Source organism: Rhodotorula paludigena (genome assembly GCF_050403205.1).
Source record: "Rhodotorula paludigena JCM10292 DNA, Rt_paludigena_JCM10292v1_ctg32, whole genome shotgun sequence".
Taxonomy (NCBI): domain Eukaryota; kingdom Fungi; phylum Basidiomycota; class Microbotryomycetes; order Sporidiobolales; family Sporidiobolaceae; genus Rhodotorula; species Rhodotorula paludigena.
Window position 1 is genome coordinate 42774 of NW_027481426.1, and position 27024 is coordinate 69797.

At 64.1% G+C, this 27024-nt stretch overlaps 8 protein-coding genes across 8 annotated transcripts; 3 read left to right on the forward strand and 5 right to left on the reverse strand.

Annotated features, from left to right (window-relative positions):
* Positions 1–560: 560 nt before the first annotated feature.
* JCM10292_000780 (HAD family hydrolase) lies at positions 561–1891 on the forward strand (the record flags this gene model as incomplete). Its single annotated transcript, XM_076650139.1, has 3 exons — positions 561–753; positions 819–1267; positions 1430–1891. 3 exons carry the CDS (start codon positions 561–563, stop codon positions 1889–1891), a joined length of 1104 nt encoding a protein of 367 aa, XP_076504264.1.
* A 259-nt stretch (positions 1892–2150) lies between these two features.
* Positions 2151–5750, reverse strand: CHL1 (DNA helicase; the record flags this gene model as incomplete). The annotated part of the gene is made up of 16 exons (XM_076650140.1): positions 2151–2338; positions 2399–2437; positions 2508–2621; positions 2770–2842; positions 2896–2976; positions 3038–3187; positions 3249–3419; positions 3488–3735; positions 3788–3833; positions 3888–4233; positions 4289–4455; positions 4511–4867; positions 4924–4981; positions 5040–5191; positions 5271–5558; positions 5616–5750. 16 exons carry the CDS (start codon positions 5748–5750, stop codon positions 2151–2153), a joined length of 2613 nt encoding a protein of 870 aa, XP_076504265.1.
* A 356-nt stretch (positions 5751–6106) lies between these two features.
* Positions 6107–8750, reverse strand: JCM10292_000782 (Zn(II)2Cys6 transcription factor; the record flags this gene model as incomplete). The annotated part of the gene is made up of 7 exons (XM_076650141.1): positions 6107–6430; positions 6485–6864; positions 6927–7932; positions 7994–8312; positions 8387–8427; positions 8483–8549; positions 8614–8750. The coding sequence occupies 7 exons, from the start codon at positions 8748–8750 to the stop codon at positions 6107–6109; spliced, it is 2274 nt and encodes a 757-aa protein (XP_076504266.1).
* Positions 8751–9382: 632 nt separating this feature from the next.
* Positions 9383–16108, reverse strand: JCM10292_000783 (uncharacterized protein; the record flags this gene model as incomplete). Its single annotated transcript, XM_076650142.1, has 21 exons — positions 9383–9487; positions 9554–9739; positions 9859–10008; positions 10080–10385; positions 10444–10542; positions 10601–10737; positions 10790–10925; positions 10990–11169; positions 11226–12783; positions 13395–13488; positions 13551–13880; positions 13942–14046; positions 14107–14163; positions 14244–14464; positions 14569–14790; positions 14859–15014; positions 15079–15122; positions 15203–15283; positions 15351–15491; positions 15554–15852; positions 15928–16108. The coding sequence occupies 21 exons, from the start codon at positions 16106–16108 to the stop codon at positions 9383–9385; spliced, it is 4788 nt and encodes a 1595-aa protein (XP_076504267.1).
* A 1383-nt stretch (positions 16109–17491) lies between these two features.
* On the reverse strand, positions 17492–17951 carry PET117 (Pet117p; the record flags this gene model as incomplete). Its single annotated transcript, XM_076650143.1, has 2 exons — positions 17492–17713; positions 17856–17951. The coding sequence occupies 2 exons, from the start codon at positions 17949–17951 to the stop codon at positions 17492–17494; spliced, it is 318 nt and encodes a 105-aa protein (XP_076504268.1).
* Positions 17952–18274: 323 nt separating this feature from the next.
* Positions 18275–19780, forward strand: JCM10292_000785 (uncharacterized protein; the record flags this gene model as incomplete). Its single annotated transcript, XM_076650144.1, has 7 exons — positions 18275–18349; positions 18421–18660; positions 18728–18997; positions 19057–19121; positions 19201–19237; positions 19302–19536; positions 19671–19780. 7 exons carry the CDS (start codon positions 18275–18277, stop codon positions 19778–19780), a joined length of 1032 nt encoding a protein of 343 aa, XP_076504269.1.
* A 258-nt stretch (positions 19781–20038) lies between these two features.
* On the reverse strand, positions 20039–21589 carry JCM10292_000786 (MAK16 family protein; the record flags this gene model as incomplete). Its single annotated transcript, XM_076650145.1, has 8 exons — positions 20039–20112; positions 20186–20378; positions 20446–20824; positions 20895–21007; positions 21075–21178; positions 21268–21377; positions 21439–21477; positions 21567–21589. 8 exons carry the CDS (start codon positions 21587–21589, stop codon positions 20039–20041), a joined length of 1035 nt encoding a protein of 344 aa, XP_076504270.1.
* A 1601-nt stretch (positions 21590–23190) lies between these two features.
* On the forward strand, positions 23191–26747 carry JCM10292_000787 (uncharacterized protein; the record flags this gene model as incomplete). The annotated part of the gene is made up of 2 exons (XM_076650146.1): positions 23191–23732; positions 23822–26747. 2 exons carry the CDS (start codon positions 23191–23193, stop codon positions 26745–26747), a joined length of 3468 nt encoding a protein of 1155 aa, XP_076504271.1.
* Positions 26748–27024: the final 277 nt, after the last annotated feature.

A 27024-nucleotide genomic window follows, 5' to 3' on the forward strand; every position in this document is an offset into this window, starting at 1 on the left:
AGCAAACCTGCCACTGGTCGCTGCCTGAGTCGCGATGACGACGACGTCAAGATGCGAGGCGCGGACCTTCGCGGACGAGAATGGACGAGCCAACGGGGGAGACAGGGCGCATGGGAAAAAGCTGGAGCCCAAGCGGAGCCAATTTCTCTGCGACGTCATTTTGACCATTTTCGAGCGCGTGCCGCGTATTTCGCGGAGCACCGCGGCTCGGGGCTTCTGTCGACGGAAAAGAGGGTTCGTCCTGTGTGTGCAAGCACCCCGTCGTGGTAACCGCAGTGCGTCCGGGTCTCTCTGCCTTCTTCTCCATTCTCCCGCCTCGAGCTATACAGGCGTTGCATCTATCGGTGAGCACCTGGCTAGCCCGTCTCGAGCTTGCTCGGACACCTGACGCTGACCGAATCTATCGCGCTTTCGCTCACTCCCGCTCTCGCTCGGCCTCCATTCGTTTCCTCGTCGTTGCCGTCACACCTTGCACGCGAACAGACTGAATCTCTGTCCCTTCACAAACACCCAGCATCCTTCGCTACGCCTGCATCACCAGACCAACCTGCCCATTAAACATGTCTGGCTTCCGCTCCGCCGCTTCGTCCTTCTCCAGCGACCTCCGCCCTCAGGTCAACTCGCCCTGGGACACGCCCGTCGCCACTCCCCGCGAGTCGCCTGCGACCACCCCGGGTGGCTCGCCCATTCTTCGCGGCGTCGACGGCAAGCGCCTTCCCAAGCCCGACGACATCAAGATGATTCTCTCTGACGGTTCGTTCGTCTCCATCTGTCTCTCCGAATAGAGCATGCTGATCTGACAGTGAGTGACACTGCAGTCGACGGCACCCTCTTCACCGACAAGCACGAGCTCCACCCGGTCACCCGCGACGCGATCCGTTTCCTTCGCGAGACCCGCCCCGAGATGCCCATCATTCCCGTGACGGGCAAGCAGCTTCCGTCGTGCGGTGACCTCGTCCAGCAGTGCGGCATCGAGGAGTGGCCCATGGGCTGCATGCACGGCGCCATCATCTACGACAACAAGCGCAACATCGACCAGTCGATGCACCTCGACCCGCACTTTGTTCGCGACTTGTCGCGCTTGATGCGCCAGCACAACAAGTCGACCTTCCTCTACGTCGAGGACTGGAACGCCATGGTCACCAAGGAGGAGAACGGCACGAAGGACTGGGAGCAGGTCGCTCGTGGCTTCGACCCGGCCGTCCGCGACGAGCGCGAGACCGACTTTATGCAGCGCGTCCTCAAGGGCAAGGAGACTATCTACAAGGTGCGCAAACGATTAAACGTGTGGCTTCTCGGGATGAAGCGAAGGTCGTTCCGCGACCGTTGTGCCCGGGGAGTACAACGGTCGTTCGCGATCTGCGTGCCCTGGCTGTCCAAGTCGGGATTACCGTGATCACAGAGCTGACTTCTCGCGCGCTGTCTACAGGCCTTCCTTCCCATGGACGAAGAGGTTGTACCCCAGTTCATCGAGTTGATCGAGAAGTCCTTCCCCAAGGCTTCCTTCAAGATCACTCGTGCACTGCCGTACATCATCGAAGTCGTGGCGGAGGGTGTCGACAAGTCGGCCGCCCTCGCCTTCTTCTCGGCAAAGTATGGGATCAAGCCGGAGAACATTGCGACGTTCGGCGACGGCGAGAACGACGTCGGCATGTTCCAGGCGTCGGGCTACTCGGTTGCGATGGGCAACGGCATGGCTAAGCCCAAGTCGGTCGCCAAGTACCAGACGTCTTCGAACAACGACGGCGGCGTCGGCCAGTGGCTTAACCGCGTCTTCCGCCCGGAGTACGTGAGCGAGCCGGACGCAGGTCTCTCCGTTGAGCACCTCAAGGCGCTCGACGAGCAGCTGGGTCAGACGCAGTCTCCTCTTGCTGCGGGCGCGTACCCGTGATTGGCGCGAAATGAGTGTGTCTTGTGCGCCATGAACCGCTGTGCATAGTAGCAGTCCCTGTACGAGCAATAGAGCAGCATACCGTATCCCAATGACACGATACGACGACAGGTGATGAAAGTGAGAATGACAGCGCACGAATGAGATGAGTTGTCGCAGCGCGATCACTGAAAGAGAGCGAGATGGCGAAAGCGCGGTAGAATTCGCAACAACAGGCATCCAGCGACACAACACGCTAGATCGGATGGACACAAACAAACTAGACCGCAGTCGCGCGCCTCGCGCGATTGAATTTGGCGAGACCCTGGATGAGCGCGCCGAAGGTTGCTGGGGTCTGAACGTTGCTGCCGAGCCAGTGCGGCAGCTGCGCCTTCTTCGACGCCTGCGTGTACCGCTCGTCGAGGAGGATGATCGAAGCCCAGTCGCGTGCATTGCGAATGGCGCGTCCTGCTCAGCGGAATGCGAGTGTCAGAAAGGCCGTGCGTAACGGAGCATGACGCTGCGTACCAATCGACTGGTTTACCGCACGGAAGGCGAGATTCTGATCTGTGGGCGGTAAGCAGAGCCGTAAGCTTGGGTGAAGGAACCAAGAGTTCTTCCGCAGAAGTGGGCGCACAGAGAATCTGCCCAGGATCTTGCGCGCTCGAGGGCCCATGGCTTGAAGCGGTAGCTTTGAGGTGCGACATACGCTCCTTGAGCTCAGCCGACTGTGAGTTCGGGTAAGGGATGCCTTCGAGCGAGTGAGGACGGCTGTCAGCGAATCTTGCGTTTCGAGGAATAGCTTGAGCGAGCGCATACCGCAGACAACGACAGCTGCGAGTGCACAAGCTCATCAGTGAAGGTGTCGCACATCAATGAGCAGATGAATAGCCGCGCACCACGCGCCATATCGTCGGCAAAGTTGATGCCTTCCGACAGCTTGGCGCCGACGACGGCAAAGAGGATGCTTCCCTGCGAAACATGGGCTGAGCGTTGTCCGAGATGAAGCGCGACATCTGACGCACTTTCCCTTGCGCTGCGTTGCCAGCAGCATACTCGCGGAGGACCTGGTCGACGTCGGAAGTCGCTTTTGGCTCCCAGAATGGCTGCAGATCGCAACATCGTCAATTTTGCGGCCTGCCATAACACACACAGCAGTGAACGCGCCTGCTTCTTGACGCTCAAGCGTTTGATCAAGCCACTCTTGTCCCATCGCGCCTGAACGCTGTTGAGAAAGTCGTAGGACGGAACGAATACGACAACACCCTTGGGCACGACTGATGCGATGTTGACGATAGCCTGACCGAGCTCGTCGACCTGTGCGCGTGCTGTCAGTAAGACGAGACGTTCAGCGGTTCGGAAACGACCAAACACGCACGAGCTTCTCGTCCTTCCTCCTCTCAAACGTAAAGCTGAGCGAGATGCCTGTTGGGCCCTTGCTGACGGCAAAGGTTGAGATGTGATCTGGCGGGACGACATGACCGCACGAGAACGTCGAGAAGCGCTCTGACGGGAGATAAGGGAAGAGCTGCTCGCGGAAGTCGCTCATCTGCGCGCACAGAACGGGTCATGAGTAACTCTCTCCTGGGGCACGAGGAAGCGACAAGTCTGACGTACCGGCGCCATGGTGCCGCCAGCGAGCACGACCGATCTCGCCTCCTCAGCGACTTCGCGGAACGACTCGGCCGGTGCGAGCAGCATGTACTTGAGCGTGACCTCGACCTTCCTCGTGCTGTCCTTGCCGCTCAACTTGCCCTCCTGTGACAGGAGCACGCGGCCGTCGCGGTCGGAATTGGCGAGCGAGAGGATGAACTGCTGGATCTGATTCAGCGCGCGGGTCGCGTTGGCTCGCACCGCTTGTCGCCCTACACGCGCGACAAGTCAGCGAGGGGGCGTTACTGATGCAGCGAAACGCACCTTGTGCTGTCTTTTCTTCGGCGAGACTGTCGACGTAGCCACCGATCTGAGCGGCAAGTCAAGTCAGCATACTCGTCGGGTGCCTGGGCCTGCAGCGTACCTTGCGCGCGATCTTGGACTTTTGTAGATACTCGTCAAGCTTGCGGATGTTGATCTGGTCAAGCGCGTTGGGCCCGCCAGCTCCGAACACCTTCGCAATCTGCAGCATCTCCTCCTTTTTGCCGTCCTTGGCCCAGGTGTCGGCGAACTCGCTCAGACCCTTAAGCAGGAGCGCAAGCTGCTTCAAGTACGTCGCATTGAGACCGGTGAAGCGCGCGCGAAACTTCTGGATGTAGGTGAGGAGCGCCTGGCGGATCGTGAGCAGTTGCGACTTCGTGACGCTGACGCTGTGGAGCGAAAGGATCGAATCGATGAGGTTGTGTGCTTCGTCGACAACAACAACGTGGCTGCATGCGCAAGGTCAGTTTGACTCGGCGAACCGGGGAGGTGGGCAGGACGAACTCCTTGAGCGAAAGACCGAGAGCTTCGCGAGTCGTCTTCTGCATGAGCATGTTGTACGGGAGGGTGACGACCTCAGCAGATTTGACAGCGCGGCGCGACCCATAGTACGGGCAGGTGTGCGTTTTCCGACCCAAGTCCTCGATGTCCTCGATGTCATGCACGGACGCCTGGATTCGACATGCGGTGAGCGCGTCGGTTGCAGCAACTCAAATATGAACGGACCAAGGCTTTGTCGCGAAAGTCGTTCAGCTTGGCGGGCTCGGACAACGGCGGGAGGTACGGGCACCGGTCCTTGCCGCCCTTCTGCAGTTCTGTGCAGAGATCGCCCATCGCCTCGTTGCTGCGGCCACTTTTGCGCCGGACGTCGTCGTTAATGCACAGGGTTTGTCGCGAGCCGAGCGGGATGAGGCGGACGGGACGCGACAGTTCCGCAAGAGGAGAGGCTGGAGAAGGGGAAGAGCCGGGAGGCGTGGGCAGCGTTGATAGGGCGCCCGTATCGCCGCCTGTCGCGAACGCCGTCTTGCGGAGCTCAGCAACGAACTGCGATAGCTGCGAGTGCGTGCGGGATGCAAAGTAGATCTGCCGGACGGGTCGTTACGATTTGGCACGGCACGAGAGCGGCGCCGTAGACTTACCTTGCGTACGTCCGGCTCTTCCTCCTGCTCCTGCCGATTCTTGCTCTTGCCCGACAAGCTGTGCAGCGATTTATATCAGCGCGAGCAGTTGGGGCGGAGAAGACGAGATTGCTCACTTGTCGAGAAGAGCTCGCACCGCTGGCGAATAGTTGTCTTCGGCGTTCTCTGACGCCGAGGCCGCTGCACTGACTTCTTCACCGCCTTCGAAGTAGGGTGTAGGTGCATACTGCTCGTCGTCTCGCTCGCGCTGCTGCTCGTCCGAAAATTTCTGGACATGGAAGCGCAAAGTCAGTCAGGGACTCGTCTCCTTGAGGCTGTCTTCCCTGGACAAGCGTGACCGGACCTACCTGGCGCTTCTTTGCCAGCGACCTACCCTGATCCCGCGCCGCCTTTGCCCGCTCAACCTTCTCGCGCTCGCGGATCTTGCACAACCGGTCCTCGAGCTCTCGCTCTTGGCGGTCGAGCTCGTCGAGTCGCGTCTTGATCTCGTGCTCGATGACCCACGCCGGCTCGTCCTTGAGCGCCTCGGCGGATGAGACGCTCGAGCGGATCGACGCAACGAATTCGCGCCGGGCATGCGCCTTTGCGTCGCGCAGAAAGGACAGCGTCGACGAGATGAGCGAAAGCGACTTGCCCTGTAATTCAACAGATCAGCCTGCAGCCCGCCAAGAGCGCGAGGGAAGCGGACGCACCGTGCCCGTCGGCGACTCGATGACCGTGACCTCGCCCTTGGCCAGCGCGCCGTACAGGTGCGTCATGAGGTCCTGCTGAATGCTGTACGGCTCGAAGGGGAAGCCATACGTCGGGTCGGACGGCTCAAAGGCCATAGCGGCCGGCGAGAGCGAACAGAAGAGGCGCGACTTTCTCGCGTCGCGACGAGAAGCCAACTTTGTTCAGGCTCTCGCAGAGACAAGCGCGGCGTGAGATGCTACAATGCGGCTTCGTTGCGCACGAGGTGGCTATGCAAAAGTGTCTGTTGGTCGTCAAGGGGGGTGTCATGCGCAGAGTGTCTGTGAGAGGGGAGAAAGTGTCTGTCTGCGAGGGAGTGTCCATGATGTGGCTGGTGCCCGTGAGTGCGAGAGTGGATAAGCTATGCCCAAGATTGTGAAGAGGAGGGGGTACTGATGCACAACGACATGACAAAAAAAAAATGAGATAAAGAGAGGAAGACGCGAGGCGGGCCTCACGCGAAGCCGTCCCACTGCCAATCGCCGGCGTACCGCGACGGCGTGATGGCCGCATCGATCCACGGCGACACGAGCGGCGTGAGCGCCTTCGTCGCCGGCGCCGGCGGGGCAACCGTTGTGAAGACCGAGAGCGCAGGCCGGGACGTACGCAGAACCGGCGGCTCGTTGCGACTGGCCGCCGGGACGGGCGGCGGCATCATTGCGGCCTGCTGGAGCGCAGCAACTACGGGTGGGACGATCGGGGCCGGCGGGGGCGGCAGCTCAGGCGAAGCGTAGACCTGCGATGCAGCCGCCTGAAGGACGGCAAGGTCCGAAACGACCTGTGCACCGGCCGATTCAGTCTCGATGCGACACAGACAGACCTGCGTACGTACAGCAAAGCCGTCCGGAGTGAAACCCGCCGTCGATGGCGTCGCCAGCTTGGACGAGTCAAGGCTGTACTCGGATACCGAGTCGGACGAGCAGAAAGACGGCCCGAGCTGAAGTGGCTCGTCCGGACGCGGAAGCAAGAGCTCAATGATGACGACGGCGCGCTGAATGAGGCGGTGCACTTGCGAGGGGAACATGCGAGTGCGGAGGATGCGAAGCAAGTCGAAGAGCTGGTGGTTGTACGGATCGGCACCAGCCATGACGTAGGATTGCTCGTTCAGGTCGACCGCAGCGGCGATACTCGTCGAGAAGACGCGGAGGAGGACGAGAGCCGCGCACGCGGGGTGCGCAAGCTCAGGAGAGTCGACCGACTGGAGCAGCGCAGCTGCGGGTCGAGGGGATGATCAGCTTGCTCCTTGCGAGATCGGCAGGATTATCGCAGCGTACTGAAGCACTGTACCGCGTAGAAATCTTGCGATTCGGTCGTCAGACCCGCACGCGCAGCGAAGCGGTGCAGGCGGCAGTAAGATGAGCGAGCGCTAGCGAGGGGGACCAAGTTGTCGGCATTCTCGGCGAGGAACTTTTCCAGGTCGTCGAGCATCGAGGATACCTCCTCAGTGGTAGGCGTCCTGCCACGCGCGAGGAGACGGCTGATGCGGAAGTTGTGAACGGCCGCCTGGTAGAGCGCAACGGGCGATGGACCAGGCGCAGCGGGCTCGCCTGCGATCGAGTCGAGCGGGAACGCAACCGAGATGTCCTCAGCGTCGAATGGCTGCCACGCCCTGGCGAGGATGGGGCGAATGACCGCGTCGTAGGTGTAAAGCGACCAAAAGAGGCGGCGGCGCTGGTTCGCTTCGAGGGGCGAGAGGTGAGGAGCGACTTCGCTCGGATCGCGGTTGAGCTGAAGATCGTACGCTGCCGCAATCACCGTCGCCGTGAGCGCGAGCGAGCCCTGGAGGTGCCGGCCGCCCTCGAGCGGAAACCACTGCAGGAAGATGCAGAAGGCGCGGATGCCTTCGATGGTCGGCTGCTCGAGGAACCGGTTGACGACGAGAACGCGGCGGCCTGCGTCCATCCATGTGCGTGCCAGAAGCTCCTTCGCCGGACCCGACGGGACGACATGCTGTTGCGCAAGACTGGCGTCGGGCGCGACAAGCAGACCGATTCCGCAGACGATGAAGTACGTTGCGAGCCAGGTCTGCTCGGGCACGGTGCCAGTTCGCCAAAAGACGTCGCACTGAGCGAGGAAGATCGACGGGTGTACGAGGTGGAGGAGGCGGTTTGCCGTCATGAAGAAGGATGAGAGAGCGAGCTGCGCCTGCGCCATGCTCGGCAGCACGGCAGTGACCGTCTTGTCAAACTCTTCGGCAGACACGACATCGTGGAACGATTCGGGCGTGGGACACGTGTAGAAGGGCAGCGGCGCGACATGCTGATCTTCGACGATGCGAAGCTGCGAGTCCTCAGGTGAGTCTCTCAGACCAGCGTCTCTGGAGAATTGAATCACCACGTACGTCATTCGTGAGAGCCGCTGCGTCCACGACGAGAGAGCTGACATCAGGCGTGACGGATGCCGAGAGCAATGCACGGGTCAATGCATCGACGACGGCGTCCTTTGCGCGCCGGGTGTTGCCTGCCGGCGCGGGTGAACCTGTCTTTGACGAAACGCTGTCACGCTTCGACGCTGCGCGAGCTGGTTCGGGCGACGGGGACGGCGGAAGTACGGCAGGCGAGGGCGGCACTGCTCTTCCCGCGGCGAGCGAAGCGATGATCTCCTCGAGGCGGTCGACTTTCCGCTTGAGCTGGCGAGACGGCAGGTCCTCCAAGTTGTCGCTGCGCATGCAGATTGAGCGAGTCAGCGGAAAGTCAGTCACCGGAAGCGAGCGAGACGGTTTGAGAAAACGCACATCCAGATCAACGCGTTGAAAGAGCACGAGTCGCTTTCGCCCTGTAACTCGGGTATAATCAGTAGAGTCGCAACGAACCAAATCGCTCGAGCGCACCCGCTCTTCGCAACCCTGACAGCTCGGCCCCGTCAGCGAGCAGACCGTCTTCCGCGTCCGGCATTGCCTGCGAGGAAGTTTGGACGAGTGAGGCGATCTTCGCGGATCTTGAGCAAGGACAACGAGCGCACAGGCAGGCAACGGCGCCCCGCCCCGCCTTCTTCGACGACTCGCCCGTACTGCCCCCGGCGGAGTGAGCCTGCCTCGACCGCTGAGCAGGGCGGCCGGGCGTGTACAGGTCGTCGTCGCGCTGCGTGCGCTTGGCCATCGCCGGGTGCCCGCGAGAAACGCGAAGAGCCACAAGAAGAGCGAGGCGGACCAAGGGCAGAGCGACGAAGTCGACGATGCGCTCCCGTTCCTCCTTGAGCGACCGCGCTGCCGACTCCAGGGCGGGCGTGCCTGACCAGTTCCGCCCATTCCCCTGGCGCGGAGAGAGCGCCTGTCATTGGCTCAGGCACGTGCCACATGCAGATCTCGAAAATAGCCTGACTGTCCGTGCCTTGCTTCCTTTCGCTTTCCGTATGCCCCTGTCGCCTCCGGCGCCTTGATGAGCACTCGAGTCGTCTCGTGCGGTACAGGAGTCTGCAAGCAGCGTCTCGTCTCCCGGCAGCGCAGGTCAACGGCTGCCGACCCGAAGTAGAAGCGCATTTCGGGCGTGCGAACCCTACGGGTTGCATCCGGGGCAAACAGAGACAACCACGAACCCTCCTCAAAGAAGCAAGGCGTGTTGGTGGCGGTGCTGCTGACTCCGTCCGAGGCGTGATTCGGCGCGTAACGGCGGCCGGCTATTCGCGCAAGAAATCTCTGATGATGCCAGCGATAACAACGCATGCAGTGTGAAATGCATCTTCCGATCGCGTCACAAGGGGCGCGCTTCTCACGCTTATGCCGCCGGCGAAGCTACAGTGCTGGCGCAGGAGGGTTTGCTGCGGCCGCTGTCGAAGCCTTGTTCGTCTCAACTGCCTGGACCAGGAGGTCGTGGTAGTCCTGCCAACCTTGGACGACCTGTAGCGCGTGATTGTGTGAGCACAGCGTTTGCGCTTCGTGCGGGTGCTCGGAGGTCCAGCGCACCTCGCGTTGTCGCGCTGCGAGCGAGTCGGCATACTCCTCGAGCGCCCGCTTGAAGTCCTCGACCTTCTCCTTGTCGAAACGCGCCATCTCGGCCTTGGTGAGCTTCGACACGTCCTCGAAGTCGTGCCGCGAGTCGAGCATCTTGCGCTCAGCCTGATTTCCGAAGACGAGTCGTAAGCTGCCGTTCTGTTTGCAACGGCGATAGGGCGCGACGTGCGCGCGGAGGGCGTGAGCGTCTCGCGACCCCCGGCAAGCCATCCTATCGCTCGCTCGCTCTGAACGCTCAATTAGGGGCACGGACGTACTTCGGCGATCTCAGCAACTGAGAGATTCATGAGCTCCGAGTGAGTGCGCCCGGATCGCTTGGCCTTCTCGTGTGACGACTGGAGCTTGCGCAGGTTCGATTCGGCCGCTTGCCAGCTGTGATACGCCTTGACGCGTGCGCCAAAGACGCCCTGTGACAAATGGAGAGAGGAAAGAGTCAGCACTAGACGCCCGTCAATCGGAGGACCGCCAGTTGGCGCACCCTCGCACTCGTGCAAAGCCGCGCGTAGCTCTCCAGCACAGTCGTCAATCCGTCGAGACGCTCTTCGTGAGCATTCTGTGCCTCGGCGAGGTCGTACAGCTTATTCTGCACCGCCGCCGCCTCGTCGAGTAACTTGCGCAGCGAGGAAGAGAGGTCGCATTGCGCGAGCGAAAGGAATGCGCTCTGCAGCTCGGCGACGGATGACTGGAGCGCGTGGCGGGCTTTGTGTGCCGCGGCGAGCGAGACGAGGAGCGACCGCAGCTGCGTCTCGAAGGTCTCGAGCTGGATGCGGCGCTGCTCGAAGGTCTGCGGGCGTAGCCGTCAGCTTGTACGGCTGCATGCTGGGTACAGCGCTGCGACGCACGTCGTCAAACTCGACAAACTTGGGGCCCGAAATGCTGCTGCTCAGGTTGGCGAGGAAGCCCTTGCTCTCGGCAGTCGCGTCAATCTTGCGCTGCTTGATCTGCGGTGACCAAGCGAGTCAGCGAGATGTCGACATGGGTCTTCGATGCGAGGCTCACGTCGAGATGGAAGGTGTCGCTTTCGAGGAAGAGGCGCAAGTCGGGATCGCCGACGAGCATAGGGTGCGAGACGATCTTGTTGAGCGCGGCTTCGAGCCCCAGCCGACGGTTCTCGACAAATTCGGAGCCAAAGCGACCTGTAGAGGACACATCAGGAAGAACTCGGCAGGAAGAGCGAGACTGGCGCACCGAGCGCATGCTTCTCGGGCATGCCAGGAACAATGACGCCCGGGTTGTTCTGCATGAGCGCCTCGTACAGCCATACGAAGTGACTGTAGCGGCGAAGAACCGAGAAGTCCGACTTGCGGAAGGCAGACGAGGTGGTCTGCGACGGAGTTCAGGCGGTCAGTGCCCTGTTCGCGGTCAAGCGAAAGCTTAGTTGCGCGCACCCTCGTGCGGACCGTGTACACCGTGTGCTGCGCCGCCGGGTTGAGCGCGCTGCCGACAGTCTGCGGGTCGCCGACCGTGATCACGAAGGTCGGGCCGAGAGAGCCGCCCAGCTGGGTGCTGCGAGGCGAGCCCTGGATTGTCGGCGACGCAGAGGGGAGAGGCGGTAGCGGGGCAGAACCCTGGAGATCGAAAGCGTGAGCGAGCAGCAAAATACCAGTCAGACCGACCGACGTACCTCGCGCTCATGTCGCAGAGTCTCGCCCGATCCCGTCGTCCGCTCGGTCCCAGCAACGCTCACGCCCGTCTCCGTGTCGGCATCGTCAGCGTCGCCGACCTCGACACTACGGCTGTACGTGCCGCGCAGGCTGTCGGCATCGTCCGCCCCGCCGAATCCGCCTTCGCCGTCCGAGCCGTTGAAGGTGCGGAAGCCACGGGAGGCGCTCGTCTCGGCGGACGACGTGCGAAGCTCAGGCGCAGCGTTTCCAGGTGCACTGACTGGTGCAGGTGCGTCGTCGCGGAAGATATATTGCGAGTAGTCGGGCGCAGGCGCAGCGGCGGACTCGGCCGCCTCGCTCGCCGGCACTGGTGCCGCATCGATGCGGAGACCCGCGAGCTGCCCATCGAGCCCTTCGACAGGCTTGTTCGCCGGCCAAGCAGCGTCTTCGGACTTGTTCGCGTCGCCGCCCGTATCAAGCGGGCTGACCATCGAGTCGTAGCGCGCGTCACCAACCGAGTCAAGCGACTGCGCGGACGGTGCTTCCGAAGTTGCACGCAACAGTGACGGTTTGGACCCGTCGGGATCGGCCGGTGCGGCGGCCTGGACAGGCGTGTCGCTGCGAGACGGCGGGAGAGGCGTGTCGAGAGCAATCGGCGGCGGAGGGGCGGAAGTCGAGGTCTCGGGCGGGAGCGGCGCTTCGGCAACCTCGGCTGGGAGCGCAGTTTCGGTGGCGGCAGCAGGTGCCGCCTTCGCGGACGGTGCGCTTGCCTTCTTGGGCTCCTCCTCCTCCGTCTCCAGCCCGAGCAGCGAAGCGAGAGGTCGTGCTACCGGTTTCCGCCCGACCGACTTGGCTGGCAGGACAGCGATCTTGCTCCCAAGCGCACCGGGCGACCCCTCTGCTCGCTCCGCGCGCTTGAACGATCCGAGGCTCGGCTTGTCGTCGCCGAGGAGAGCGGACAAGTCCCCCTTGCCGCGAACAGCCGCACGCGAGCCGAACGGTACGTCGTCCTTGGGCTCGGGCGACTGTGGTACGAGCTGAGAGGCTGCAGGAGGGGAAGTCGCGTAAGGGTTGTACGAAAAGCCTTCGGGATCGCCGGGCTGGAAGCGCGGCGGTGCAGGCGTCTCGGGCTCGGGCGCTGTCTCGCGATAAAATGAGCGCTCGAAGGTCGAGGCGACAGCAACAGGCGTAGCCGGTTCGAAGGCGGGCGGCGCAGGCTCGTCGTAGACGGATGCACTCGGCTCCTCCGCATACGAGGAAGCCGGTTGTTCCGGCGAGACGTGCAGATCTTCCGCGACGTGCGTAGATTGCGGCTGCTCAGATGGCTCCGGCACGCTGTAGAAAGGGGTTTGGGCGGGTTCCGGGTCGTAAGGGAGCTGAGCGGAGGACGAGGCGAGGTCGGCAAAGGGATTCGTGTCGAGGTCGTCGTCCTGCGGCGCGCCGAAGGCCGAGTAGGTCGACGAGGCGCCGAAGACGGACCTGCTCGGGTCGAGCAGGTCGTCGTCGTAGGCGCCGCTATTCTCTCGGAAGCCCTCCAGGGTGATCGGGTCAAGCGGGTGGGGAAGGCGGCAAGGAGAACTGAGGGAGCGCGACGGTAGTCAGTGGCTCTGTGCCTTCTCCAGCTAGGCCCGAGCCACGCACTCGGGCAATCAGCGCCGTGAGGGCGCTTGTTGAGCGGAGCGTCGGCGAGGTGGAGCCTCGATGGGGACGAGGGCGCAAGGAGGGCAGCGTCGCTGGACTGCACGGCAGTGCGCTCAAGATACTTGCTGCTTCTCGCCGGCTCAGCGTCCGGCGGACGAGCGCGAGTGGTCGACGGAGGCGACGTCTCTGCTCCGTCGGACAACGCGACGAGGTTGCCTCCCGCGCTGACCCCCCAAGGTCGTCAGATTATACCTCTGCCGCGCAAGCCTTGTCGTGCTTGTCTGTCTGGACTTGTTCAGCGAAGCTCAGTCCGCCTCTGCGCTTTGAACCGCGCTCGCGGTCCTTCGGTGCTTCTGGTAGTCTCCGGCTTACTCCCGCTGCTTGAGCGCTGAATACTGCCACGGCTATTGCTCGTTCCGAAGCTACGTGACCACTGTCGGCGACGCCGCAGTCGACGACTGCTCGCTTGCGCCCGCCGACGCCTTTGATCGTGTCTTCTGCCTCCCCACCTGCTTCAGACGCCCAGAGTTCCCCTCGCGGCGAGCTACCAGTCGAATTTGGCGATGTCGTATCCGACTTGATCAGGCGAGTACTTGCGCACCTCGCGTCGGACGTCCTCAGCGAGCGCCACAGGTCCGCAGGCTGTGCATGGACCGCCGCTTAGCGGGCGTGACTCGTGATCATCGCCGCAAAGAGGGACGCACCAACAACGAGTGTGCGGCCTGCACACTCGGCAACCGCCTTGGAAATCTCGGCGGCAACGTCGGGCCTTCCGGTGAAGCGCCGCGCCTTGACCGCGGCGAGCGAGACGTCGTCCGAGCCCGCCGCTTCGCTCTTCTTCTCGTCCTCGCTGAGTGACGCCGCGTCGCTGACGGTCGGCGTACTTGTGCCCGATGTACTGTGCTTGAGCGTCGGAATAGCCGTGGTCGCGGAAGTCGCGCGGGTGATGTACAGGTCGATCGAGAGGTTGAGATCGGCTTCGTCGGCCCAGGTGCGCGCTTCAGAGAGCGTCTCGGACACCCACGCAGCTTGCTCTGCAGAGGTTGCAGACACTCAGCTCAGGTCACATACCAATTGAGAGCAGGTGCCACGGACCTTCCCGGTGGATTGCCCAAATCAGGCGGACGTTGGTGGTCGCTGCCTTGCGCTCCATAACTTTCTGGCAGACTTCGGCGAGTATGCTGGAAGGGTGCGTAATGCCTGCGTTGCGACCCTGTCAGTCGTATCTGGTCGACCTGTGCAAATAAAAATGGGACATACCCGAACCGCCTGCGAAGAGTAGCAGCGAGTCGTAGTCTTCGGCGCCCTCCGACTTGTCTGCAGGGGTCACGATCCTGTGTGAGATGCTCTGCGCATCCGCATGAATCGCTAGGCGCGATAAGAGATGCCGTGCGTACCGAAGGGTCCCTCGACGGCAACCTTCAGCTCGCACTCCTCTCCGCCCTTGGCGGCAATTTTCGCGCGGATGACCCGCTCGAGGTCGGCCGTAACTCCCTTATAAACGCGCAGGACGAAGCGCATCTCTTGCTCTGACCCGGCTGAGCGAATCGGTACGTTGGCGACGCAGAAGGGATGCGTCTGGCCGTAGAGGTGTGGGCGGCGGAGGAAGTCGGTACCCCTGTCAAGATTGTTTTTTGTCAGAAGTTCTTGTCGTGATGACAGAGCCGCCTGGGATTCGAGCCTCTCATCTCAAGAAGAGGGACACAAAACAGCGAGACGCACCAGAATGAAACGTAGAAGTGCTGCCCGGCGGTCCACGCTTGACCCTTGCACGGAACCGTGAGCTTGATCGCGCCATCAACAATCGAAGCACGAGCCTTGACGACGGGCTTGCGGACAAAGATGCGGAAGTCGACGACCGAGACGACGGCGCTGCAGATGCGCCACAAGCGCTCAAACAGCCAGATTCCGACGGTGGCTTCGACCCAAGGCTCCATGTTTGGGCTTTTTTTGGTATGCATGGCGTCAGGCGTGGCATTCTGGGGACTTGAAGCCGAAGGAGGCAGACATACCGGTGGTACCAGCAGCCGGCAAGGATGATGGCAGCGCCGACGACGTGCAGAGCAAGGAAGCACTGGTAGCCACGCCGGCGGATCGGAGCCAGTCCAGTGACGGAGATGGCAAGCATGAAGACGATGGCGACGATACCCATTTTGAAGTAGAGCTTGCTGTAAAGGCGGCCGCCCAGTCAGTCCCACTGCATTGCGCCCAAGGCGGGGTGTCCTGACGAACCCGTATGCACGCTTGAGTTTGGCATAGTTGTTATTAGCGTAATACTGCATGCACAAATGGCCGCCAGCAGGTTGAGAAGGTCAGCCCCCGAGGCGCATGCGTAGCGCAGGCAAGCGGTGCGCACCTGCCCGATATAAGCCCAAGTGTGCACGAACGAGAAGATGAAGGAGTGCGCGCCGAGGTAGATGTGCCAGAAGCGGAGGGTCTACAGGCACGGCGCACAGGCAGCGTCAGCGGAGCCTAGGATAAAGCGAGGCGCGAGCGGAGCCCACCTGGTACGAAACGCCGGTGAGCAGCGTCAGGATGTTATTGCGGCCGACAAACAGGTAAAGCATGGGCAGGTCGGCCGTTGCGATCCGTCCGCAGCGGTCGGCGAACAGCTTGGCTGTGCCGGAGCCGTTGGAAATGTTCGTCTGCGCTCGAAATGATCAGCGACACCGCGGACGATCGGCACACGGTGCGAGAGCAGGCGCACGAGGCAGACGACGAGCGCAAGCGCATTGTTGATCAGGATCAGTCCGACGCGGAGGAAGGTCCAGTCCGAGGGGAGGAACGGAACCGGCGTCGAGACGAGGCGGTCGATGCGGCCAATGCAGCGCGAGACTGCGGGCATCTGGCGATACGTCGACATTTCGGCGCCCTCCTTTTCGCCTCTCGCTGCGGCAGCAGTCTTGCGCCGGCGAGCATAGTACCGGGAAGCCTTGAGCAGGATGTTGCGAACAACGAGAAGCCCGATGAAAGCGAAGGTGATCTCGCAGTAGTATTCGGCGTAGACTGCACCGCAGAGCGAGGGTCAGCTGCTGCGGCAAGGGAGGAGGACGAGGTGAAGCGATGTGCGAGACGACGTACGGATCGCTCGCGCGTGGAAAATGGCCTTCATGTTCTTGGTTGCCGCTGCTCCACCGCCGCCATGTCCGCTCTCGTGCCCCGAGGCAGCAGCGGCAGCGGCGGACGTTGCGTTGGAAGCGGCAACCTCGGCGTGGGCAGCGAGGATCCGCAGACCGGTTGAGACAGAGTCGATGGCGACCATCCTAACGGCCTCGTCGCGCACAGGGAATCCTGAGAGAGGAGCGGGAGCTGCAGGAGGCAAGCAGAAGCAGGCGGCAGCGAGAAAAAGACTCAGTTTCGTCGCGGGAGACCGTGGGACAGCGGGCAACCCACCCGCGCTCGCCTTCGCGGGAGCGGAGAAGGACGCTAGACGTGATCAGATACTCGTGTGGCTAGCCTCGAGCGGTCGTCGACGTGATCGCGACGGAGAGAAGACCATTTTTGGGGCTGGCGAAGACCAATCTGGGAGAAGCGTGTGGAGGAGATGAGATGCCAGCGGGGAAGCGATCGGCCGCAAGCCGACTGATGGGAAGTTTCGTTCGGCCCCTCGAAAGTCGCGCACGCCCCCTGAGCTAGGATGAGGCCACGAAGGTAGCAGGACGAGCGGGTCAAAAGCCAAGCAGGAGCTGTGGATCCTCCCCGTGGAAGCGGCCTCCTCCCTTCGCCCCCTCTGCCCATCGCCGCGCGCGTGCAGATCACGTCTGTGGACCTTCGCGCGCGATGCCCGATCGCGCACCCCATTCGTCGCGACTAGTGCCTTCCAGACCGTGATCGGGGGCACACACGCGAAACGCCCTCTCTCGCGTCGGAAAAATCCCGCGTCGTCCCGCCGCAGGCAGGCCAATTTCGGCCCTGCTGATGAACAATCGAGGGGTCCAGACCGGCGTCGCATCCCGAGAAGCAGCGAGGAATAAGCCGAAGAAGGTGAGCGAGGGCGAGCAGGAGGAAGGGGAGGGCAGCCGCACCTCTTGTCGGCCCTGCTCGGCCTGTTCAGTTCCGACTCCATCTGCACAACCTGTTGTCTGAGCAAAAAGTGGGACTGCACGGCTAGAGAAAGGCGGAGAGGGATCGTTGGGGCAGCAGGGGATGAAGCAGGAAGCTTTGCGAGCGGGATCAGTGCGATCGCCATCGACTCCACGGCCAAGGAACCCGTTCGCAGCCTCGCCACGAGACCGCTGAAGACGCAGACGCCATGCAAGCGAATGGCATCGCATCTTACACCCAGTCGAACGCGCCGGGCGGACAAGCACAAGCCCGGACACAAGGCACCGCAGGTCCCAGCCGGACGCGCTTCACTGGTTGGAATGGCGGCGGAGGCCGCGAAGAGTAAGAAAGCACAGAGCGGGGATAATGCAATTGCGTAGCGGCTAGTCTGCGAGCCAGAGGGCCACGGTCAGAATGGGCCGAAGGCCAGGACGCAGCAAAGACTGGACGCACACAAGGACAACATCGGCGATTCACCCGCGACCCGCACACCCAGCTGTATGACAGCCTGCGTAAGGTGCGCATCAGCATGCGGCCGGGGAAAGACGTGCGACGATTGAGAGACTCGCCGTGCGCCCCTTTTTGACAGTTCGAACTTCCGTCACGGCTTCTCACAGGACGTGCATCCGAAGTCCATGCCCTCGGCACTCGTCGGTACCTCGCCCTTGACTTGTGGTGCGGGCAAGACCGGATTCGATACGTGCTGCACGCTCTCGAGGTAGGCGCGCTTGCGGGCCTGCTCCTCGAACTCGAGCTCGCGCGCCTTCTGCGCGCGCTTGGCGGCGAGACGCGCCTCATCGCGGATGACACCGGCGAACATGGTCTGTGGATGGGACGAGGGAGCGTGAGCGGGTCGTTCGGACTGCGCTCGGCGGTCGGAGAAGGGTAGCGAGCGAGTGGCGGAGGCATCGAATGCGTCTGCCACCGCGTGAGCCGCACACTGGACAGGTGACATGGCAACTCACCTCACGCTCGCGGACCTGGATCATGTGCACGCCCCAGATTGAGAGGCCGCAGAAGACGACAGAGCCGGCGAAGAGGGCTTTGGCTGTTCGGCTCATGATGGCGGGCTGGTCGGTGGCACGAGACCTTCGCGTGACTTGATTAGATCTGCTGAGCGAGTCGAACCCGAACTTGCGTCGTTCGTCGGCGCGCAAGGCGAGGGAGAAGGAAGGGTTGCGATGAGGGGCAGAGGAGTGCGCCTATGGCACGCGGTTTGTTGAGGCTTGTATGGATCGAGTCTCTGCGACGGTGCTCGTGTAGCTGGCGCAGTCTCGAGCTGTCCTGCGGTGAAAGCGAGAGCGAGGCGGTGCAGCTCTGTCGCCGGCCTTTCGCTCGGCTCGACTTGCACTCCGACGCTTCCGCTCGACTGGGGACAGGCGCGATGGCGAGCGCACCGCCACTGCCACGCAGACCAGAGCACAGCACAGACGCAGACGGCGTGCCCGACGAAGCCCCCGTGCGCCTTCCTCCTCTCGTCCTCGGCCCCGCTCTCACCGACTCGGCTCACCCACTCTCGCTCTCCTGCAGCCGCCTTACGAGGCCACGCCAGCCACAAACGCAGAGCAGACCCTCGAGTACGGGCCGACTCGCCCTTTTCAGCCACCGCCGACCCTCCCTCCCCGACACCCTCCCCCTCCACAGCAGCATGCGCCTCCTCCTGGCCCCCCACCCGGTCACCTGAGCCCTGCTCCGACCGGCACATCGGTCGCATCGACGAGCGCCAGTCTCCCGCCGCCGCAGTTCCCCTTCTGGAACGGCGCAACCCTCGTGCGTTCGCCCGACCCACCCCTTGCAACTTCCTGACGCAGACTGACGGGCTCCTCTTCTCTCGCAGACGCCCGCACAGACTGGATTCAGCGAAGGGCGCTTCCATCCCGTTCCTACCGGCCCTCTACCTCACTCGCACACGCTCGCTCCCGCATCCCCTCCTCCTCAACACCCGCAGCACACCGGTCCTGCACCTTCTCCCGGCCTGCCACCGCGTCCGAATGGTTCGTCGCCACACGCGAGTGGAGGGAGAAGTGGAGGAGGCGGATACAACCCGACCGAGACGCCGACGCCGGGACAACCGCTTCTGCATCAGGGGAAACTCCTCGTCTATCCGGTCTGTCCTTCGCTCACGTGCGGGTCTTCTCCTCATATTCTTACCAAGCGAACGGACAGGTCGGCAAAGACGTCTGCTACAAGTGCTCGAACACGGGATACAAGCCCTTCGATCCTTATACGGGGTGCGTCGACAAACCGTCACGGGCCTTCGTCTGTTCCGCTTTCAGCAGGCCTGATACTCAGTTCCGTCGCCTTGCACAGATACCGGGGAGACGATCCAGGTCATCCATGTCGCAAGGCAGGCCGCTCTCCTCAATGCTCGGTCACACCTTGCCCGCTGACCATCCTTCGCTCGCCCGCAGTGCTGGCAGAAGCACGGCAAACCCTACACCTCTGCCCTCCGCCACTCGCTCTCGCCCTCCTCGCCTCCCCCTCCAAATTACCAGCGCCCCTTGCGCCTCCTCCAGACGCCGCAGACCCGCCCGCCGCCGCCGCAGGTCGTCGTCGGGTCGGGCTACGGGTTCGGAGGCGGACCGCCGCCTGCGATGATGCGTGGCTCGGGGGCGCTGGTCGTCCGCCCCGGAGATCCGAGGATGGGTGCGTCCGCAGCCTCTTCGCCCTTGCTCAGTCTCCCCCTCGTCACGGGACAGACTCCCGGTCCCGTGCCGGCCGTCGCTGAATCCATGTCGACCTGGCGCTAATTTTCCGCGCTCTCGATGGTGCACACACAGGCGGCATGCTCTGCCGGCGGTGCGGCGGCGACGGCCTCGTGCCCGGCTTGTTCCTCTTCGACGAGGTGACGTGCGAGGCGTGCCGCGGCGCAGGCAGGGTGTTTGTCTAGCTGGTCAAACGCGTCGCGTCGAGACGGCCCTCGCTGTGAAAAGCTTAGCTGTGCAGTGTTGTTGTATCGAGTTTCCCTTTCCCCTCTTGCTCTCGCCAGATCAAGTAAGGACAGAGTGCGAGAGAACGACAGTATGATGCAACACGGTGGAAGAGAGCGCGGCAAAGTCTAGCCCACATGTGAGGAAAAGTACAGCACAGCGGGAAGGGCGAGCACACCACAACGAAAAGCGAGTCGAGAAGGGCGATAAGGCGATCACTACCACGCGTCCATCTGCGCAGCAGAGAGCGGCTCGGTCTCCTGCTCGTACTCGACCTCGACACGCGGGCCCTCTGCACCAAGGGAGAAAGCGAGTCAGTGCTTGTTCGCGGGTCAAACCGAGATCGAGGCGGAACAACGACGCACTCCGCCGGGGCTTCTTGCTCGGCGCAGGTGCCGCCTTGCCCTTCTTGCCCGGCGCTGCGCCCTCGGGTGCGGACGCTTTCCGCTTGCCCGTCGTCGGGGCAGGCGCCGCGTCGTCCTCGTCGGATGCGGCCTCGTCGTCGTCCGACCCTGCCTCGTCCTCGTCGTCGTCGAAGCCCTCAAAGTCGGATGCACCCTGTTCCGTACAGGCGCGTGAGCAAGCAGGAAGGAAAGGAAGGGGACGAAGGAGGGAAGCGACGCACCTCGTACTCCTCGAGGTCCTCCAACTCGGACTCGTCAAAGTCGCTGACAAACTCTCCCAGCTCGTCCTCGTCGTCCATCTCCTCGTACATGCCCTCGTTCTCCTCCTCGTCCTCGCCCTCTTCCTCGTCCGTCTCGTCGTCGCTCTCCATCCCGAGCTCCTCGAGCTCCTTCTCGGCCTCGAGCTCGCGCTCGCGCCCGAGCACGGCCTGCCACACCTCCTCGTTGACGTTGAGCGGCTGGTCGCCGTACGCGCGGCTCTTGAGCCGCGCAATCAGCTCGCGCTCGAGCGACTTTTCGAGCTGCGCCGCCGAGAGCGCCTTGGACTCGCGCGCCGCTTCGCGCCGCTCCGTCTTTTGCTTGATCGGGACGAGTTGCGGGCTGAGTAGGAGACGAGGTGATCAGGCGGGCGCACGGCAGAGTGGTTGGAGTGATGAGGGGAGGGACGCACGCCTCCTTCATCTTGAGCTTCTTCATCCGGATGAGGTACTGCGTGATCTTGGTCAAGCGCTGCTTGCACTTGTGCACCAGGAAGTCGGGCCAGTAGATCAGGTGCTTGTCAATCTGCGGCCGAAAGCAAGGCTGGCGGGGTCAGTGAAAGGACAGTGAGGATGAGAGGGCGGAGACGCACCTGCGCGAGCGCCTTGGTGTAGTTGCCCGACAGCTTGACACGCTCCCACATCTTGCTCGGCAAGTGTGCGCGCTCGATCGTCTTCATGTAAAGGTACACAACGCCTGCGGGTGTGAGAGAGGCATCAGCAACCCGCTCTCGTCTAGCCATTGACTCGTGCGCCGACGATTCAGCGCGATGGAGCAGAGCTCACCTCCATGTTCGCGCACGGTCGCGTACCGGCTGTTGGCGAGCGGGCAGCTCTTGCGGTTGCACAAGCCCGTGAGGTTGTACTCGTTGCGGCAGAAGTTCTGCGTGACCGTCCTGTGTGCGCCCCTGCGTCAGCTCCTGCAGCGAGTGTGCGAGAAGGAGCAGGCGAGCGTACTTGATCTTGTACGAGCAGTGCTGGCGGTTGATGATGTCCCTGCGGATCCGCTCGAAGCACGATCAGCTTGGCACACTCGTTGCGAAGCTGTGGCGCAATCGCGAGCGCCTCGTGAGCAATGAACGCACCAGATCACGTCGTCGGACTGCATGCTGGGCTACCGGGTGGGGTGCGAGTCGGGACTTGCGAGGTTGGCTGAGGACGAGCAAGTGGCGCCAACGGCAGCAAGCAGCGGCGTTCGGGCCGCGCGTGGGCTTCGCTGCGGGTGCGAGAGAGCTAGCGAGAGCTCGGGCGGGCGGACCGGGCGGCTGCAGTGCGCGTGCGAGCGGGGAACGGGTGCCGACGACGGGGTCGAGCTCACGGGCGGAGCGAGGCGATGACCCTCCGGAGTCCGCGAAAGTCCGCTTCTGCGAAGTGCTCTCTTTGACGCCGGACTGCGCACCAGGCACAAACAGCATCCCGGAACGTCTTGCCTGAGTGGTGCAGGCTGGACCACGGGTGCAGCGGCATGCTCCTCCTGCTTTCCATTCCTCCTTTTCTCTCTGAAAGACCTGTGCTTGCACGGAAACACCTCCAGTGTGGCACGTTCTCAACGCATGTATCGACGGCCACATTCCTCGCTGACCTGCGCACGCGTGGAAAGCGACGGCTTTTGCTTCCGTTGGGAACGCCGCGCGGAAGGAGTGGTGCTCGACCAGCGTCGCTCGTCACTTGACAGCACGCTCTTGCCCGCAAGCCGTCTTTGGCAAGAGTGCACACCGCAAGATGCGGCGCACGAGACCAGCAGGAACGGCAAGACGCGCACGGGAGCAAGTCACGGGACCATGCGGGCATCATCTCCGAGGCGCAGGCATCCGAGTCGAGGAGCGGCTGCCAAGTCGGACGCAGCGGCCCGACGCGACCCTGCAGCACTTTGCGGTAGCGCATTGTCGGGGAAGCGCGGGCCTGCGCAGCGGCTGAAGCAAGAGACCGACCCGCCAGGTGTCCTCAGATGAGATCGAATTGCGGAGGAACTGAGGGGAGCAGGAGGGGACCGCCCCGAGTGACGCAGTGCGCAGAAGGAGTGCGACGTGTGCGCAATTGCAGGCAATGAGAGCATGCAGTAGCATGGTGAGGGAGAGAGAGACGGGCGGCAAGGATCGGAACGAAGGGAGCGAGAATCATGCCAAGGGGGGGGCGGCGGCGAGGGTCGAGAGCGCGCAGAGAGCCGAGGAAGACAAAGGCCAGCGCAGAAAGAGAGAGCGAGAGAGAGGGCCGAGGCGGCGGTCGAGAAGGAACCTCGGACGAGAGCGAGCCAGGCTGCAAGCGGCGGCCATCCTCGCCGTCGCCGTCGCCGTGGCTCGACCGCCCTCTGCAGCGCTGCCCCGCGCAGCCGCACGCCGTACAGCCACATCCGACCACTCGCATCTCTGCGCACCCCCGAGTCAGTCTCGCGCGCCCGCTCGTCGCGCCCTGTGCGTCGCTCTCGGCTCTCCCGCGCTTACCTCGTCCTCTCGCCCTGACGCTCCCCCGACCCCGCACCGCCCGTCACCCGTCCCTGCGCCGCGCAGAACCTGCACTCACCCGAGCACACCACACAGCTCGCGCACGACCCGAGCACACCGAGCACAGCCAGCCAGCCAGGCGCGCAGCCACCCCGCGCCCGCACCACCTCCTCCACCCGCTCGCATCGCTCGCCTGCGTGTGGCCTGCGCTCGCTCGGTCAGCCCGCCGCCGCTCGGTCACCCCGCCCGCGCGCCGTGAGCGCGCACCATGGCCGCCGTGCTCAGCTCGCCCACGCCGAGCCTCCCCTCGTCGTCTGCGCCCTTCGCGACCCCGCCTCTCCTCCCCGAGCCAGAGATCGCAGACCACCCCCGCATCGCCGCGCCCGCCCCGCCCACCGCCCGCCCCGAGCAGCATGACCACGCAGCAGGAGCGCAGCTCTCGTCGAGCCCCTCGTCGAGCAGCGCAGGCGGCTCGTCGGCGCCCTCGACCCCGAACTCGTCGATCTCGAGCACCGCGGGCGCGCACGGCAGCCTCGTCCCCGCGTACCCATACAATGTCGCCATGGCCTCGGCTGCCTTCTCCGGCGGCCCCTTGCCCGACGACTCCGAGGTGACGACCCGCCTGCCGTCCATCTGCGTCGACTACCTCTCGCACGACTGGGCCGAGGACGACGTCTGGACCTCGTGGAAGGCCATGACCCGCCACAAGAGCGAGATTGCCAACGGGGTCCGGCTCGAGAATGCCTCGTGGCGGACCTGGGCAAAGCAGCGCGGCAAGTTGAAGACCGTCAGCCCCGAGACGCTCAACTGGTCCGTCTCGCCTCTCGTTCCGCTTGTCCGTTTCCGCGCGGCCAGCTGATTGGGCGATGCTCGCGCTTCCCGGCACTTCATTCGTGCAGGCTCAAGGACAGCGACGTCACCTGGCTCTACGGGCCCTTGCATACCGCCGTCGACGCCGTCCCCCCTCCCCGCATCGCATCTGCCAACGAGCGACTCGGCCTCGAGTCGCTGCGCCCGCTCAACCCCGACGCTTCCAAGTCTCCCACAAAGAGCAAGAACGACTCGCCCTCGAAGGAGAACCAGAAGCCCGATACCGGCCCGTCGCCCGCAGCGGTCGTCGGAGCCGTCGCGGCCGCATCAGCGCGAGGGCAGGGCGGCCCGCCTAAACGAACACAGAGCCTTTCCGGGCGACGGTCGGGCAAGAAGCAGGATTTCATCGCCAAGCCGATTCTCAAGTATCGGTCGCTGAGCGACATCCTCATGCCCCAGGGCCAGCCGACCTCGCCCGTCATCGAGCAGCTCGGGATGGACTTTGAGGACCAGGCGACCATCTCGGTGCACCACGCGCGGTCCGACTCGCATCTCGTGCGGCTCAACTCGCTCAACCGCAAGGGCAGCAACAGCAAACGGTCGTCGCCCATCCACTCGCCCGGGTCGTCGTCGCCCGAGCGCACCGCGTCCGACTCGTCGAGCGCGGCGAGCAACTTCCTGCGCAAGGTTGCGCGCAAGAAGGAGCGGCGGCACATTGCGTTCAATCACCGCGTCGAGCAGTGCATCGCGATCGACTCGAGCGAGGAGGCGCGCTCGTACTCGGCGGCGAGCTCGAGCGAGTCGGACGACGAGGACGACGTCCTCACGTTTGGTGCGCGCAGCCCGCGGCACAGCAGCTTTGCGCGCCCGCTCGCGCCGAAGGAGCCGCACACGATCGCGCGCCTCGGCCCGACGACGCTCAAGAGCGTAGAGCTGTACCCTGCGCCCTCGCCCGCCGTCGTCTTCAGCTCGGATCCAAACGAGCAGGACGACTTGGCGGGTGGGGCGTCGCCGCCGACTGATGCGAGCGGTGCGTTCGGGCAGGAGCATGTCGAGACGACGTCGCCGTACGGGCAGGCGCAGCAGCAGGCCGGGCAGCGCGTCATGTACGACTACTCGACGCCTGGCTCTGCGATCCGGTCGCAGTGGGACGCCGAAGACGAGGACGACTATGCGATGGGCTTCGACTACTTCACCGGGTCGAGCGGGCCCGACGTCCAGCTCGGCGACGAGTACGATATGGCGCAGTACGGCTCGACACACCTGATTGGCGGGTCGCATAACAACTACCGCGGCGGGTCGGTCGACCAGGGCGGGAACACCTACCTCGGTAGCGGGCCGTACTCGCCCACCAGCCCGTACCACCCGGGCTCGCATGCGCTCGACCCGAACTACCACGCGACGCAGCAGCAGCAGCAGATCCCGCACTACCGTGACTCGCTCCCCGCCACTGCTGCTTCGCCCGCATCGTCGTCCTCTTCCTCTGGCGCTTCCTCCGCCCCGACCCCGTCGACGTCGACTTCGCCGCAGGTCGCTACGACGGCGCAGCGTGGCCCGCACGCCCCCGCGACATCATCGCGCGACGCAGCCGTGCCCAAGCGGAGCGCGCTCAAGGGCGGGCGCTCGCGCGAGGCCTCGAGCGACTCGACGACCTCGTCGGCGTCGACCTCGCCCGCGAGCAGCCACGCGCTGTCGTCGCCCTCGCTCTCGTCGACCGCGTCGGCGCCTTCGTCGCCGACGGGCATCCAGGCCGTCGCGACGGCGATCCCGGCGCATGTCCGCCCTGGCGTCGTGCGCCGGCCATCGGATGACGGCGAGCGCGGGCGGAGCGCGAGCCGCGGGAGCTCGAGCTCGCTCGAGCGCGAGGCGAGCGCCAACCGCCGCTCGAGCTCGAGCATCTCGCCCACTTCGTACTCGGTCTCGCCGACCAACCACCACGGGTCGTCGACGTCGCTCGCGTCGCAGGCGGGCGCGAGCGCCCAGCCGATCGCGATCCAGCCGACGTGGAAGGCCGCGGGGTCGTACGACTCGCTCAGCTCGGTCATGAATGGCGACAGTGGGCGCAACAGTAGCTACCCGCAGCTCCCGGTCGTGCCCGAGGGCGGCAGCATAGAGGGTCAGCAGCCGCAGGCGGGGCTTGGCCGGCTCATCACGAGCTCGAGTGTCGACTCGATGGGCAGCCTGGGTTCGTTTGGCGCCGGGCCCATCACGCCGACGAGCCCGACGTTCTCGATGGCGAGCCCGGCCAGGCGGTATCAGCACATGGCCGGCGACGACGACGAGGACGATGCGCGCGTCGAGGACGTTGCTGCCGTCCCTGCGACCGTCGATGACTCGGCGGAGGCGCAGCAGCTGCCCAAGGCGAGCGACCGGCCTCCGCCGCCGACCGTCTCGGTCAAGCCTGCCGCCTCGTCGCCTTCTGCTCCCCCTCCTGCCCCCGCCCCTGCCCCTGCACCCGCCGCCACGCTCGGCCACGGCCGCACGCCGTCTGGTCCGCGTCTGCGCAACTCGTCGCCCTCGATCGCCGCCGCCGAGACGTCGTCCGAAGAGGCGCACGCGCCCTCGCCTGCCGAAGAGGGCGAGCACTCGCCTCTCGGCGGGCCTGGCTCCGCGTCGCCGACCTCTGGGCTCGACACGAGCGCGAGCGCCGGACCCGGCCTGCTCAAGCGCTCGCCGTCGTCGGGCTCGCTCTCGTACGCCCGCCAGTCGCTCCTTCGTGCGACGGCCGCGCGCGACGACTCGGCCAGCCGCAGCTCGCTCGACGGGTCGTCGCCGGCGCTCAGTGCGGGCCGTGCGAGCTTCGACAGCAGCGATGCGGGAGACGAGCTGCGCCAGCAGCACCAGCAGCCGTACGACGGCGCCGCAGCTGCGGGCGAGCACGACGACTTGAGTGGCGCAGGCGTCGGCGCGGGCATCAATGTTGCGGGCACAGCGCGCGACCTGCTCGGTGCCATCTCAAAGGGCATCTGGGGCTCGCTCGGCAGCGGCTCCGGCAGCAGTCGCTCGTCGCGCTGAGGCGGGACGCTCCGCCCTCCTCCACTTCCTTCACCTCCTCCATTTCCTAAGTGATCTGTGCGGTTCCAAGACGGTTCCTTTCTCCCAGAGACTCGATACATACCCTGCTCCCCCTCATAGACTGGTGTCCCGCCCCTTCGCTCGCTTTGCGCCTCGCTCTCTTTCCTCCGTGTGATCGTTACCCCGTGCCTACATTTTTCTCGACATGGCCCGCTCGCGTGTACTTATCGTGCATTCCCTCTTTTCCCGTGTACGCTGTCGGTACCCCCTCCTCCCC